Source organism: Amblyraja radiata, chromosome 4, assembly GCF_010909765.2.
Source record: "Amblyraja radiata isolate CabotCenter1 chromosome 4, sAmbRad1.1.pri, whole genome shotgun sequence".
In the NCBI taxonomy this organism is placed as follows: Eukaryota; Metazoa; Chordata; class Chondrichthyes; order Rajiformes; family Rajidae; genus Amblyraja; species Amblyraja radiata.
Window position 1 is genome coordinate 47,138,597 of NC_045959.1, and position 17,026 is coordinate 47,155,622.

General features: G+C 39.9%; 1 protein-coding gene across 1 annotated transcript in view; it reads left to right on the forward strand.

The window, feature by feature from the left end:
- tram1 (translocation associated membrane protein 1) overlaps positions 1 to 14,713 on the forward strand; it is a 28,743-nt gene extending 14,030 nt beyond the window's left edge. Inside the window, exons 7-11 of the mRNA XM_033019333.1 lie at positions 513 to 583; positions 6,676 to 6,780; positions 9,352 to 9,495; positions 10,670 to 10,830; positions 12,018 to 14,713. Coding sequence (XP_032875224.1) covers positions 513 to 583; positions 6,676 to 6,780; positions 9,352 to 9,495; positions 10,670 to 10,830; positions 12,018 to 12,091 — 555 coding nt within the window. The 3' untranslated portion in view covers positions 12,092 to 14,713. The remainder of the gene's footprint in view (positions 1 to 512; positions 584 to 6,675; positions 6,781 to 9,351; positions 9,496 to 10,669; positions 10,831 to 12,017) is intronic.
- Positions 14,714 to 17,026: the final 2,313 nt, after the last annotated feature.

Consider the following 17,026-nt stretch of genomic DNA (forward strand, 5'->3'; position numbering starts at 1 on the left):
CAGCACTTTGTTCCTACTTTGCAGTCTACACTTTGCAGTCTACAATGCCCTTCAAAATGCGCCACTATTCCCTCCCAACCCAGATCCAAGCTGCATGACTTCCCTGCCTCTGCCCTGACAGCATGATCTAAGCAAAACAGGAATTCTTCCCGGAAGAATGGAAAACAGATTTTAATGCAACTATTTTCTTGTGTATCTAATAAGTGAAACACCCCCGACAAGGTTTTGTCATTGTTTTCAGCTGGATATACCAGACATTTTTTAAAGATTTTGTTGATAATGAAAATGTTTGATGTACTAATGCTGTTCCAAGGCCATTGAAACATCTGAGTTAGAATCATTATATATTGATTATTTGACCATTCTCAATATATTTCTGGAGAAGATGCATTTTTATTGATGTAACATACATTTCAATGAAGTGATTTGGAATCCACCTCTAAAATTGCACCTTTGAACTATGTTTGCACTGTTACTGGTTTGTAATCAGTTGAGTGTCTTTTTGTTTTTAGGAAGATATTCCTCGGCAGCTTGTGTATACGAGCTTGTATATTTTACACATTGCTGGAGCTTATCTGTTGAAGTAAGTATTTTTCAGAACTGGTGTGAATGAAGAAAAACCCCTCAATATAATCATTTGAATCAGGCAATTAAAATAAACCTAAATAGGAACTCCAGAAGACCCTGTCACTTGTTTCACTGGAAGGGGCTGTTAGATAGTCAAAAAGAGAGCCAATAATAATAATAAACTTTATTACGGACTCAAGGTCCAGACAAGGGGCAACATTACATTAAAAATGCATTGCATATCAAATATCATAAATATATATAAAATCATGGTATATCACATAAAAATATCATAATTTATATTTAACAAAAACCCACAATACTTAAGTTAAAAATCCAGATTAAAAGATGATCAATGTCCTACAACGAGACAACGATACCAGTGTCTCCACAACTGGGATTCGTAGTGTGTAGTGCTAACCCTTATGTTTGTCAAGGCCACAATAAGCACATTTTTAGAGTCATTTATTCTGCAAATGAATTTATACATGTGGTGTCTTAGGATAGCTTCTAAAGTACTGACTCCTGCAGCCACAAACATATTACTGGCATTACACCATCTAGGTTGCCTTAGCAGTGTTCTCATGGCATCGTTATATGCCACCTTTAGTCTCTGCATACTTGTCTTTAAATAGTTCGACCACAGGTGCGCAGTGTAGAGGGGTGTGCAGTATGCTCTAAATAGCGACATCTTCACCACATCTGCACACGCACCAAATTTACGCAAGAGGATATTTGCCTGTACATACAGCATGCGTCGTTGCCTATAAATATCCTCATCATCTTAGCCAAGATTGTAGCTAAAGGGGAATCTCTCCTTTTTAAAATTCATTTATTAACAATATTCGTTATTTTAATTAAACTGAACCAAACCTGCAGGGACACTGTTTATAGGCTATCTCAACTGTGGCATTTCTTAACAAGTGGGTAGTTTTGCAGATGGTTATTTTAATTATATGGTTTCAAAATTCTGTTGCATTAGCTTGTGGCAAACCTAACTTCAATTTGTGACCATTTTTACTTGTCTGGAATTTAGTTGTGACAGAAAAGGCTTGTGTTTCTGGGCATTCATCAATATATTCATGAACTAGGTGCATGACATTAATTTGAAGATTGCCTCCCTCTGATTTAACCCTCCCTGGGGAGAATGACCAATTTACACAGAAATGGGATGATTTGGGAATCAAACACATATCTTATTCCTTTAGGCTATGATTGGTTCTTCGAACTGATTTTTGTGATTGAGCTTGCTGCTAGAAGTATGACCTTTATTTATGTTGGTCCTTTCGATCTTGAACAGGAAAAAAATGGAAAGGTTTGGAAAAATAAATCTTCACTTGGAAGGCTTTTTGGAGATGTTAATAAATCATGAATAGAAGAAACTTCTGATGACTTCTGATAACTAGATTAATTCTGGTGGCTCAGCAAGACATAGTTTTCGGCCGATTAATTTGCAAATTAGTAAATGAATCGGTAAATCATAAATTAGATTCATGTTATGGTATTGGTTAAATTCATGGTGGAACAAGAATTTAATCAGCAAGGTAGTTAAGCTGATCGGAATGGAGGTCATGTCAAATGTGTAACTTGAATGGACACTCAACCTAACAAGTCCCTGCTTTTTATTATCTCAATCTATATATGCAATATCATCTAATTTTATTTACACCAATGTTCATTTTTCGATAATCACCGTTTCCAACTTCACTTATAGTTAGTTTAGAGATGTAGTGCGGAAACAGGCCCTTCGGCCCACAAGTCCGTGCCGATCAGCTATCCCCGCACACTTAAGGGCCCGTCCCACTTTCATGGCCGAATTCATGACCTTTTTTACTCGTGGACATTTTTCATCAGGCTAGAAAAACGCCCCGACCTACTTGATGCCACGAGTACCTACGACTAGCATCACGACCTACCTAAGACCTCATGACGACCATGCTGCGAGTATGAGTCAAGGGCAAACTCGGCAGAGGTCGTAAATTAGATCGTGAAAGTGGGACAGGCCCTTTACACTATCCAACGCACACTAGGGACTATTTTCAATTTTATCAAGCTAATTAAACTACAAACGTGTTCATCTTTGGAGGATGGGAGGATCCCGGAGAAAACCCACGCAGGTCACGAGGAGAACGTACAAACTCTGAACAGACAAGCACCCATAATCAGGATCAAGCCCAGGTCTCTGGCGTTGGAAGGCAGCAACTCTTTCCTGCGCCCAACCGTATAAACATTTTAATTTTCATTATCCCCCAATTTGATGATACCATCAATGGGTATTGCATTTGAAATCAGTTATGCTAACCAGTTTTCTATCTCTAAAACCCTGTTTCCTCATTTGAAAACTAGCAACTATCTTGTGAATGTGTCTATTTAGCTTCATAAAGTAGAGAAGCATTCCTATTTACCCATCAGTCTTTTTTTTTTAATGGTCCTCCTCTTGTCATTCTTTGAAATTTAGAATTTGTATTCCAAATTGTATCTAAATTTGCACCTAATTTAGGAGAAAAAAAAATTAGGAGTATTTTTAACCATGCAATATTAACAGTTAAGAATCTGATTTGTTCATGCTGATATTAGTCTTTGATTCTGTTACTGAGAATGGGGATAACTTAAGATTGCTATTGGTTTATTGTTGAAAGGTCTACGTCCATTGTTGCTAACGGAATGGAAACTGCAGAATATAATGTAGACACAAAATGCTGGGGTAACTCAGCGGGTCAGGCAGCATCTCTGGTGAGAAAGAATGGGTGACGTTTTGGGTGGAGACCCTTCTTCAGAATATAATGTTACAGATTCAGAGAAAATGCAGATAAAAACATGCTATTGCTGCAACGAGGTAGATTGGCAGATCATGAATCTTAGACTCTTGAACAAAACTCGTATGCTAACAGTGGGGACGAGCTGTTTTGGAATCTGATTGTAGTTTCATCTTTTGTTCCTTCTGCATGAGGTGAGGAGAAAAGAGAGTGAGTGAGGTGTGAAAGGTCTTGATAATGTTGATCGCTCTCTGCCCATTTGTTGTCAATAGCAAGGTGCGGGGCCCAATTGGGAACAATTTTGGTGAGCCCCAGGTTCCCAGCCAAGGTTTGTAGAATTGTAGAAATATAAATAAAGTCTATTACTTTATATCTCTATATTAGAAAGGAAAGTAATCAAAATGTGCGCTTAAAAAGTGCATGCGAGTTAATGGACCAAACAGATCTAAGCTACATTTTAATATAGAATTGCATACATGTAAGCCTACAGGTAACAAACAAAATGTGTAGATCACCTCTGGAAAGTACCTAGTTACAATACCACTTGTTTTAGTGACTGAAATGAAAAAAAAGAAGTAATTTAATTAACTAGATCCTGGAACAATAACCATTGGCAAAAAAACAGTCCAGGCATGAAATTTTGGGCTTCAGCCCCATCCTACCCTTTCGGGCTTTACTGCAGACCTTTTTGAGTGGAAGACTTGCTATAAAACCACGGATTTTACGATTTAACTACTTGGTTTCCCTCCCAAGTTGACTCTCCAACTTTCCCCACAAGAGCTCGCTTAAACCAAATAAAGCCACGTCTGTTTACACATATATCATTTATTTATTCATTTATTTAAAATAATACTTGTACTCTCTGCAAATATGAATAAAGCAGAAAACATATAACACCTGCCTATCACTTCTTATGAAAAGCCGTAACTGAAGGAATGTTTGAAAAAATTAATTCATCTTCATTGTCACACATAATGATATCTGATCATCTTTTACCTGATGTTTTATGAACATTTGTACTGCTTTTCACAGTAAACCTCCGAAAATCGGTGACCATATTTCAGATATATGGTTTATATCTTGGTCACTAAAACTTACCTCATTTATGGGTCTGACACAAAATTAATCAGATAGTAGTAAGATCCAGTTAGCTGTGTTTACACTCGACGGTAGGGAAACTCGCACCATAAGATGGAAACAAAGTTAAATCTGACGAACTCTAGAAACTTTGGCCAGTCATGCCAAAGAAAACGGTTTTTAACAGTGCGGAGGAAACTCGACGAAACTGAGACGAGCCGAAAGTAGATTACTCTAGCGCAGGGCCCCCTTTGGCGCGGGGCCCAATTGGGAGCAATTGGTCCAGTTGGCTTAAGGCCGGCCCTGGTCAATCTATTAGATATTAAAACTGTGTGTGTGTGTGTGTGTTTCTGGCTGTGTGTGTTTGCGGGTGCCAGCCTTTGATTCATTGCTACGCCAACACCACACGCAGAAACTCCGAGAATTTTTCCATTTTGGTAGAGCTTTCACTTTTACATTCTCAAATCCACTCATTAGATTTTGTCGTGTTTATGCACACATTTTTAATAAAAACCTCCCACCCCCCTCCCAAAAATGTCAAAATATTTGTTTTAAAAACAGCACTCACCCATAGAATGTTGGTGAACGCTCCATCGTGTGATGTCACAATGCCCAATGCTCACAGATGTCCAATCAGAATAGATCTCATTTACATATGCCTTTGCACCAGCCCCAGCCCCCCACCCCCGCAGCCTGTGTCGAAGCGCCTGATCACGTGTGTGGGAATAGAGAAAGAGGATTGGGGGTGATAGGCAATGGGGAATAGATGGATTGCCCCTACCCCTTCCACTCTCCCCCAACCCCTCTCCCCCTCCATCCACACTCTTCCCCCTCCCTCCCCTACCCATCTCCATCTTCCATTCCCTCCCCCACACCTCCCCATCCCTCTCTCCTCTCCTCCCCCTCTCCATCTCCCTCTCCTCGCCCCTCTCCCCCTCCTCCCACCCCATCCCTCTCTCCCCCACCCTCCTTCCCTCTCCCCTCCCATCCCCCTTCCCTCTCTCCCCCCACCCCCTTCCCCCTCCCCATTATTCCCCCTCCCTCCCCACTCTTCCCCCTCCATCCACACTCTTCTCCCTCTCTTCCCTCCCCCTCTCCTCCCCTCCCCCACCCCTCTCTCCTCCCCCCTCTCCTTCTTCCTCTCCTCACCCCTCTCCTCCCCATCCCTCTCCCCCACACTTCCCCCTCTCTCCGCTCTCCCCCTACCTCCACACTCTTCCCCCTCCCTCCACACTCTTCCCCCTCTCCCTCCTCCCTCCCCTCCATCCTCCCCACCCTCTCAACCCCCCCCACCCTCTCCTTCTCCCTCCTCCCCTCCCACCCCCACCCCTCTCTACCCCACCTCTCCCCCCCACCCATATCTGTCTCTTCCACCACTCCCCCTACCCCTCTTCCCCACTGTTATCCCCCCTCCCTCACCACTCTTCCCCCCCTCTCCCCCTCCCTCCCCACTCTTCCCCCTCCCCTACCACTCTCCCCCTCCCTCCACACTCTTCTCCCTCTCCCCTTCCCCCTCTCCCTCCTCCTTCCCCACCCTCTCTCACCCCTCTCTCCTCCCTTTCCCCCCTCTCACTCCTCCCCTCCAACCCCCAACCCTCTCTATCCCACCTCCCCCTACCCATATCTGTCTCTTCCATCACTCCCCCTACCCCTCTTCCACACTCTTACCCTCCCCCTCCCTCACCACTCTTCTCCCTCTCTCCCCCTCCCTCCCCACTCTTCCCCCTCCCCCCACCACTCTCCCTCTCCCTCCACACTCTTCTCTCTCTCTCCCATTCCCCCTCTCCCTCCTCCTTCCCCTCCCCCTCCCCTTCCCCCACCCTCTCTCACCCCCTCCCGCACCCCCCTCTCACCCCCTCCCGCACCCCCCTCTCCTCCCCTTCCCCCCTCTCCATCTCCCTCTCCTCACCCCTCTCCCTCCTCCCCTCCCATCTCCCTCCCCTTCCCCTCATCCCCTCTTCACCTCTGTCCCGCCCTCTAACATCCCCTCCCACCCCCTACCACTCTCCCCCCCCTTCCTGCCCTCCCTGCTCTCCTCCCCCCCATCCCCCTCTCTCTCCCCTACCCCTCTCTCCTCTCCCTCCCCAATCTCTCCCCTTTCCTCCTCCCCCTCTCCCCTCCCTCCCCGTCTCCCTTGCCCCGTCTGTGTGTTTGGGGGGTGGTTAGTGTGAGTGTGATGCCGCAGCCCCTCCGCAAACGCGCGTTGGGGAAACAGACCCAACGGGTCTGCACTTGGTCTAGTAAAATATAAAATTCTGCCTTTTTTTTTCTCTAGCTTGAACCGTTTTGGCCTGGTACTCATGGTGCTGCATTATTTTGTGGAACTTCTGTTTCATATCTCTCGACTGTTTTATTTCAGTGATGAAAAGAACGAGAAGGGGTGAGTTTAACCACTTAAAACAGTGCTTGGGTCCGTATTTAATAGCAAGCAATTGTACTGACCACTATAAGTTTACATTGTTTATTCAAATGTTAATAGAGATATAAACATTACAAGAAAAGAGGACTGTTTTTGTTCGTAAATCCTGAAGCTTATTTTATGAATGAGTAGTTGACCATGCAGTTAACTGAGACTTTATCATTGCCAAATAGATTAGATTCGCAGAAGGATAGTTTTCAGATACTGCAATAATTAGGAAAGCTAACAATGTTGTCATTTATTCCACGAGGAATTCAAAAGGGAGCTTATACTTCAGTTATATAGGGCTTTGGTGAGACAACATTGGAATTTTTTCGGGAAGGATATTAATGTGTTTGGAAGCAGTTTGGAGAACCTTCCCAGAATATATTTGGAGTATGTGGGTTATCGTATAAAGGAAAAAATTGAACAGCCCACGTTTGTACCCAATAGGGTTGGAGTAAAAGGAGACTTGATTGAAGCAAAAGACCCTACATGGTATTTATAGGGTGGATGTAGATATGATATTTCATCTTGTGAGAGAATCTAGAAATAAGGGGCACTTTAAAAAAATATATAAGGCTCCCACCGCCTCCATTTAAGGCACAGGCATTTTTTTCCACAGAGGGTCCTGTGATTTTGTAACATTCTTGCTTCAAGAGTGGTGAAAGCAGTGTTCAGATATTTTCAAGGCAGATGTAGGTAAGATTATGATAAAGAAGTGAAAGATTATAAAATGATCTTATAGTGAGAAAAGTTTGGAGGGCCAAATGACGTGCTCCTGCTAATTTGTAAGCTTCCATGTAATACATAGCACTGAAATATCGTATAGAGTTGAAAACTATTAAACTGTGGATATAATTTGGGTTAAAACATTTCCAAGAAGGTTCACCGAAGTGGAAAGGAGAAAAGTAAATTGGATAAATCAGCCATTTGTTTTAAGTCCCTTCATTTTGGAGATTAAGAAAAAACACCAGGGTAAGCTGCTTGTTGACCACATATTTGGAAGTCCACCTATTTCTGGGTGCAATGTATAATGTAAATAAAATTACTTAAATGGATTTGGAATGGCTGTTGTTTGGGTGGCTTGCAAGTATTAATGCTGTGATCCCACATGGTCTAGCTGATTTATCTTGGCTCTCTGGGGATTTAAAAAAAAAAAAGTATTGTAATCAAGTGTTGGAAAAATCAAGAAATTGATATTTGGATTGATCTACAGATGAGCTTTAAAATTTGCTGATATGCACATTTGAAGCAGGCAGTTATCCACATGACCGAAATATTGTGTTGTTTCCATACTAGCCACTTTTGTATCCTCTAATTTAGACACCATTATCTTTTTTTTTTTACATGATTTATTGATTGTTTCACAAATTCACAATTGGTGTGTGTCAGTGCATTAAACTTGAGTTTCTCCATGAATCAGTCTTGCTCCTGCTTTTAATCTGACTGAATTGCTGTCATCACATATAAGAGAAATATATCAATTTTCTACATGAAGTATTGGTGTGAATATTTCAACGTTGCAGTCACCTTTTGGAATTTGTTCTGATCATCTGTGGTCAACTTTCTAGAAAGTTGTAAATTCATGCACCATACTTTATCCTAAGTGCAGGGCCTCGACATAATGGAATACCGAGGGTATGCTGCGCTCTTGATAAAGCTATCATTTGGTGAGGCGATAAATCAAGCCTATTTTCTGGTCGATGTTGATGGTCCTATGGCACAATTGAAAGAAAGCTAGCTTTCTTTTTCCACCCCCAGAGCACACAATCAGTCTGAAGAAGGGTCCCTGCCTGAAACATCAGCTATCCATATTCTACAGGGATCCTGCCTGACCCGTTTAGTTTAGAAATACAGCATGGAAACAGGCCCTTTGGCCCACCGATTCCATGCCGACCAGCGATCCCTGCAGACTAACACTATCCTAAGCACACTCTGGACAATTTACAATTTAACCAAGCTGATCAGCCTACAAACGTGCGTCTTTGAAGTGTGGTAGAAAACCAGAGCACCTGGAGAAAACCCACGCAGGTCACGGGGAGAACGTACAAACTCCACACAGACAGCACCCGTAGTCAGGATTGAACCCGGGTCTTTGACACTGTAAGGCAGCAACTCTACCACTGTGCTACCCACAGTGTTACTCTATCATTTTGTTCCTTTATTTTTATGTGGCATTTTTTTTCCTGGCTAATGTTTGTTCCTCAGTTGATGCCAGTTACACATTGTGATCATTACTTTTTATTTGTAGAAGCTTGGTGCATTTAAGTTGATGTTTGTGTTTTCTATATTGCTAGAGTTTTAACGGTACTTTGATTGTAAAGTGCTTGGGAATGTACTGAGATTGTGAAAGATGCCGTGTGGACCCAAGCTCAGATTTTTTTTATCTGGACATGTCGAAAGCAAAACCAAAGATAGCTTAGTCTCAGAATCTTTAAGAAGTAAAATTTTAAAATTCTGAGAATTTTAGAGCTCTGACATTTCTTTGCCATTCATTTGCTGCTTATATGTTTCGATTTGGTAACTCATTAATCTTTTTCTAAATTCCAGTTTTACCCTTTGGGCTGCCTTGTTTGTCGTGGCACGACTGCTTACTCTCTCCCTGTCTGTACTCGCCATTGGATTTGGCCTTTCTGGATCTCAAAATCAAAGTTTCGATTTAGCTACTGGAAACTTTAACATTTTGGCTGTAAGGTACAAATTTTAAATGTGATGAAAAATGTTGTTATATCTTTGAAGGTATGATTTAGAGTCATTAATGTCATGGCTTTCCGGAACCATTTTTCAATTACACGTCCTGAGACAAATCTTCGAATCATCACAACAGGTTTGCATTCTGATTATAGTGAATATTTTGTCATTTCCCCATTAATTGATTTACATGAGGAACACCAATGGATAAGACCAATGGTCCATCTCCAGCATGAATGTTAAAACTGACAACTTGATGGCAAAAAAGTAATTTTAACAATCCAATGGGTTTTTGATTATTCACTATTTACTTCAATTTTCTATGCAAGAAAATATGCAGGGATTTACGGAAACTGGCGGGCAAAATGAGCACACTGCGCCCATTAAAAAGATCACAAAATAATTGCGGAATATTGAAAGGTTGTTTAAATGAAGAAAATTCTTTATATAACTTTCCAATTATTAAAATCTTGAGTGTTCTAAGTGATGTGCTAAAAATTAAACTATTTTTGGCAATCCAGTTGATTGTGGTATAACAAAGAATAAACTAGTTTATTGCTGCACCATTTTTTAAACCTAGCTTGGGCCTTTTCACAAAAATAATTTCATACATCCCTGGGGCTTTATTGCCACTTGCTTTTCCTGTTATAGTGTCAAATCAAAGCAATATCTGTCCCTATTTCTAATTTAAAGGCCTTTCCTTGACATCTTATCTATTGAGTTGCCTTCAAAACTTTCAACATTGTAACGCATGGTTTTGGAGGAAGAAGAGGAGACTTGCTGCTCTCCTGGTCAGGCAGCTTCCGTGGACAGGATGAAGGGTCTCAACCTGAACCTTCGACTGTCTATTTCTCTCCACAGATGCTGCCTGACTTGCCAAGTCTTTCCAACAGCTCTTTTTTCTTTTGCTTCAAATTTGCTTTAATAACTTTGGCAGGATTACTATTGAGAATTTGGCATAAATTCTTTATTATTTATTTCCTTAACAATGATGATTTTATTTGGACAGGAGAGATGACAATAAAACATTTTTTTAAATATGCTTTTTTTCCATATTGTCTAAATTAATTGACTAACCCACTTCATGATCTGCCCGTAAACACGCAATTATTTTTGGTAAATGGAATATGATAATGGTGAAGAAAATATAACTATATAATTCTGTATTTAATTACAGAATAAGTGCCCTGGCTGCCATTTGCTTGACACAAGCATATATGATGTGGAAGTTCATTAATTTCCAGCTCAAAAGATGGAAAGAGCATGCACAAATACAGGCTCTAAAAAAGAAAGCCGGCAACACAAAGAACAAAGCAACCAAAAAAGGAGAAAATAAAGGTTAGCTTAGTCATTTAAGATGTGGTGACATTTGGTGCCAAACAGTGGCATTGGAAGCAATTTAGTAATTTTCAAACCTGTTAAAATGTATTGTTTTCTTCAAATGAAAATGGTAATTTGAAGTTGATTGGCACGTGGAAGAAGAATTTGGATCCTCCCTGGGTTACAGCGGGATTCTGTTCTTGAGAACTGTTTATAAGCTAAACAGACCGGTAGAGAGAAGTGCAGCTGTGAACTGAGTTATAACCATATAACAATTACAGCACGGAAACAGGCCATCTCGACCCTTCTAGTCCGTGCCGAACACGTATTCTCCCCTAGTCCCTAGATAGAGTTCCCATATGGCAGAAGATGCCTGCAGTCCCACAACAGGTGGCAAATGTTCAGTCGTAGGTGTGAGTTATACACAATTTGGATGTTAGTATACTGGAGAGGAACTGCAAATGGATTAGTGCTTTAGGCTCTATCCTTTACTTACCTGTTCTCTTACAGGTACCAGACTTAATGTTCAATATTTGCCCTTGTTATTTCAGATTTATACAACTGCTGTAGTGTTTTGGTCTTTCTCCTGCCATTTTTGATTTGTGTTCTTCCTTTATAACTAACAAATGGGTGTGTATACACCCGCTTGAAGTCATAAACATTTTAGTTGGTTGTAACCATATCAAAAATAATATTACATGATTCCAAAATGTATTTCCAGGTCAATATGATCTCTTCCCTCACTAATTCATGATTTTCTTTGGGCGGGGTTTTGGTTGGGGAGATGGCAGTGGGTTGTATCTGCCCGTTTTACACCTCAATTTTTGTGTTGAACTCTTTAATATGTTGTGTCCATTTTTATTCATTTTTTTTAAAAACCTTTTTCTATGGAACTTATTATTATTTAAATTATGTGAAGCGCTTTGGGGTCAATGCAAATTGTCTTAAAATGCACTATATAAATAAAGTTTACTTACTTACTTACTTACTTACTCAATTATTCATTTGGGTTCGTTCCTGATAGAACGAGTCTGACACCAGAGAATATATTTTTATGTTCCTCCTTGCACAGTTGGCTTTTATTCTGTTACTATTTCATCTGCTTTGTGTATTCTGTGTAGTTCAGCCTGCTTGCAGTTCACATAATTTTGGTCCCAGATGGCCACAGGAATTAAGCAATAGTAACCTGTCTTTCTGTTTTGCAGCTAATGGAGTAAATGGAACCGTCACTTCCGAAGATAGGGACTCTCCACGTTTAAGAAAAGCTAAATCATCTTGAAAGACAGACACCGGCGCATCTACAGACAAATTGCCAACTGCTTTATTAGATTTTCCATTGACAATTTTCCTTCAAATATTATTTAATTTTCTGCAGCAAATAGTCTTATCTTCTAGGTACGTGCAACAGAAAATAATTAAGCCAATAATACCGAGAGGAAAGGGAAGTTGGCAGGGTACTCTTTTACTCACAATGTCCCCATTTTAGAGAAACAATATAGCAGATTCTATTTGATATGCTTGTGAAATTCTGCTCTGCTCAACCAGAAATGGAAGTGGTTTATTACAGACCTATCCACATTTTCCAGCTTTAAGAAGTTATGCTATAGCTAGGGCTAAATTTTCCTAACCTCCAGAATTTCTGCTATAAGAAAATAGTTACTTGTACAAAAGCATCAAAAAATCTGCTCAACTTTGCCAAAATATAGTTTATGATCTGTCTCTTCCAGTGGGAACAACTAATGCAGGGACCCATCTGGGAAATTATCATTCCCCCTCCATCCTTTGGGGATGCAGTGTAACACAATTGTCCTTCCTCTCCTGTTAGTAGTAAATGACAAGGTGTACATGCAATGAAAATGGTCATAATTTTATCACTGCATAAAAATACAAAGTGCTGCACCAATGCAATTAAAACAATGATACTATCTGAAAATAGACCTTTTGTTTTGGGATGCCAAATTATTATTGCCGGCTGAAGTAAATGTTACCTTTCCTCTTATAAGTTGAATTATTTTATAAATTACTTGAGCAGTTAATTTAGCAATTCATCACTAGAACAGTTGTTTTAAATTGAGATTTCTATCATACAAGAAAATTATGCTTCTTTGTTTTTATACGGTGGGATTAACATGCATATAGGTTCATGTAATGGATTGAGTCCTAAAATCACATTATTTTCTATGCTTTAATTTCTTTTGATTAGAATTGCAGTCATCCTCTTCACTCATGTGGCCATCCACTTTGTCAGCATTATAACCAAATACTCAGGTTAATTCGAGCAGGGGCAGAAATTAGAGATCACTGCAAATAAGATTTTTTAGAAAACAATGAAAGAAAAGAATTGCAGTAAAACAGGTATGCTTATTTTTTTTACTCTAGGAAAAGAACAATAAAGACTGCAAATTTTAGTAGCAGTTTTATTTTAAAAAATTGCAAAGCCTTAGTGTGGCAGTTCTGCAGATCTAATGACAGAAAGCAACTATTATTAACATGACAACAATACAATATACTTTACATAGGGAATTGCTAACTTCAGAAGAGTTTTAATTTTGTAAAAAAATATATAAATGAGAATTTCATAAAGATCTTTGTCATTAAATTTAAAGACATTTCTGGAATGCTAACTATTGGTGGAGCCTTTAATTTTGTAAATTGAAGAATGCTCCTGGATAAAGCACTTCAAATTTTCCTGAAATCCTGTCCATATTTCTAGTTTGGAATATGACCAGTGTGTAGGTGAGGGATTAGGAAATAATTTGCGAAGAGCCCATTTCCTGCATTGCATTTGTGATCACAAGGAAGGTGATCATTATATGCAAAAACTACTAGGATTCAACACCCCATTTCAAGTTTGTCAGCTTGGCTCCAAATTGAGGTTAGATCAATGAGCCAAGTGTGTCTTTCTGGCTGAGTGATCCAATATGATGTGGATGAAGTATGCATCACCATTTAATTAGTGAGCACAAAACGATATTTTGGGATTATTTTGACAGTCTGATTGCATGATCATATAACTGCTGGGAATGCAGAATGCTATGTTGACGTTAGATGTTCAAAGAGCATTCAGAGTAGAGACGGCTTACTATTGTGCCTTACTGTGCCTAAATCTCACCTGGCATTGTTAAGATGCTGGATGCTCAAACTATTTAAGTACGACCTTTCTTTCACACCAATGAGCGCACAAATCTATTGCCAAAATATGTGCAAACAAAGTGGAAAGGAAGGCTGTATTTTTAAAATAAATATCCATGAATAATTTCTTTAATCTAATTCTGCTTTATATGTTATAAATACTTTCAGTTAATGGACAAAAGTGACCTTTTTCATGACTAGCAACTGACGAGTATTAATATATGATATGTAAGATGCCTCCAATAATTGGGAAATTGGTTTTACTTTGGATGTGTTGTCTATGAATTGTATTTTCAATTATAAGCACAGTGAATTATTGTAACTGCATTTATTGCAGAGTAAATGTGAAGTAAATTGTCCAGCCTACTTTGACTCTTTTTTCAATGTGGCATCATGTGTAATCAGTTGCTGTGTTTTTGAAATCTTTAATTTATACAGCTGCAGAAAATGTAAATGCAAAAATTGTGTGCATAAAAACTAATTGATTTAACTTGATGGGTCAAACAGCATATATCAAGGTAAAGGAAAAGTTAATGTTTCTCATGGCGTCCCTTCAACAGTTTTTTGCTCCAGTTTCCAGTATCCATGCCAAAACTGAGCCTAACCTGACAAACGACAATATTAATTGAAAAACATTGCATATGGAGTCTGGAATTTGACCATGGAGTGTGACTCTAGTGAGGGAATTGGAGACAAAGGTGACGAAGTAATTTCACACTGGATTTCACTAAATGTGACTTTCCTGTGATTAAAAATGAAAATATTGCAGCACCTTCGTTGGATTCATCTGCTTTTTGATTTCGATTGTGCATATGAGAACTGAAAATTGGGTGCTTCACCGATACTCTCTGGTAATCCAGTGGAATCATATCTTTCCCACTTGTTCTCTTTGATTAAGTTAGTAGAAACCTAGACCAGTAGGGCATTTGGGAAATGTGCACTACCTTCACATACTACATCTTTGTGCAACTTAATTGAATCACTGGTTGATTTTGCTGTTTTATCCATGTGCGCTTTTATGTCCACCGTTTATTTTTCTGAAAGTATAAATATCTCTAAGTTATGGTCATTTTTCATTCCCTGGGTATTAATAGTGATACAGTGTGGAAACAAGCCCTTCGGCCCAACTTACCCACACCAGCCAACAATGTCCCAGCTCCACTAGTTCCACCTGCCTGCGCTTGGTCCATATCCCTCCAAACCTATCCTATCCATATACCTGTCTAACTATTTCTTAAACGTTGGGATAGTCCCAGCCTCCACTACCTCCCCTGGCAATTTGTTCCATACACCCACCACTCTTTGTGTGAAAAAATTATCCCTCAGATTCCTATTAAATCTTTTCCCCTTCACCTTAAACCCATGTCCTCTGGTCCTCGATTAACTTACTACTCTACTCATTCTACTTGATCTATTCCTCTCATGATTTTATACACATTATTCACTTATAATTTCCAATGATTTCTGTGAAACTTACCTCAATCGTATAATGATGCGATATTGCATCCTTGAGAAGTGCAGAGCAAAAATGTAAGTGTTGTACAGCAACAAATTGGAAATCAGGAAATGGAGGAATCCAATAAATAGACTATTGTAAGTTACAAAGATTTGATAAGAACTCATGAAGATGAGTATGGATAAACAGTCTGCTGTGAACATGGAATGCATGAACACACTTGGATGAAAATGATCTGGAAATGATGTACAGTGGCTTGCAAAATTATTCATACCCCTTGAACTTGTCCACATTTTGTCACGTTACAACCACAAACGTAAATGTATTTTATTGGGATTTTATGTGATAGACCAACACAAAGTGGCGCATAATTGTGAAGTGGAAGGAAAATGATACATGGTTTTCAAATTTTTTTACAAATAAAAAACTGAAAAGTGTGGCGTGCAAAAGTATTCAGCCCCCTTTACTCTGATACCCCTAAATAAAATCCAGTGCAACCAATTGCCTTCAGAAGTCACCTAATTAGTAAATAGAGTCTGTGTGTGTAATCTAATCTCAGTATAAATACAGCTGTTCTGTGAAGGGCTCAGAGGTTTGTTAGAGAACATTAGTGAACAAACAGCATCATGAAGCCCAAGGAACACACCAGACAGGTCAGGGATAAAGTTGTGGAGAAGTTTAAAGCAGGGTTAGGTTATAAAAAAAATATCCCAAGCTTTGAACATCTCACGGAGCACTGTTCAATCCATCATCCGAAAATGGAAAGAGTATGGCACAACTGCAAACCTACGAAGACATGGCCGTCCACCTAAACTGACAGGCCGGGCAAGCAGAGCATTGATCAGAGAAGCAGCTAAGAGGCCCATGGTAACTCTGGAGGAGCTGCAAAGATCCACAGCTCAGGTGGGAGAATCTGTCCACAGGACAACTATTAGTCGTGCACTCCACAAATCTGGCCTTTATGGAAGAGTGGCAAGAAGAAAGCCATTGTTGAAAAAAAGCCATAAGAAGTCCTGTTTGCAGTCTGCCATAAGCCATGTGGGGGACACAGCAAACATGTGGAGGAAGGTGCTCTGGTCAGATGAGACCAAAATTGAAGTTTTTGGCCTAAATGCAAAACGCTATGTGTGGCGGAAAACACTGCACATCACCCTGAACACACCATCCCCACTGTGAAACATGGTGGTGGCAGCATCATGCTGTGGGGATGCTTTTCTTCAGCAGGGACAGGGAAGCTAGTCAGAGTATGGGATAAAATGGAAAATTAAGATAGATACAACTTAGCATGAGACTAGAAATACATATACAGCATGAGGCCAAAATGATAACATTGAAAATAAATTAAAGGCAAAATAACAACCTTGCATTGAATCTTCAGCCCATTATTTTATAATTTGAGAAAAACTCAAGCAATTCACAAAATAGATATCACTCCAAGGAGATGAACAGAAAAATCATAACCTTGCATCAATATTGCTTGAAGTCAGGGGGAGAAATTGTTAAGTTGGTTGGGGTGAGCCAAGTTTCTGTATCCAGGTATGTCAGGCAAGGGTAAGAAACCAGATCCGTATCGCCAATGAGGATGGGCGAGTGTGGCTGCAAGAGGAAGACAACTCCAATAGATGG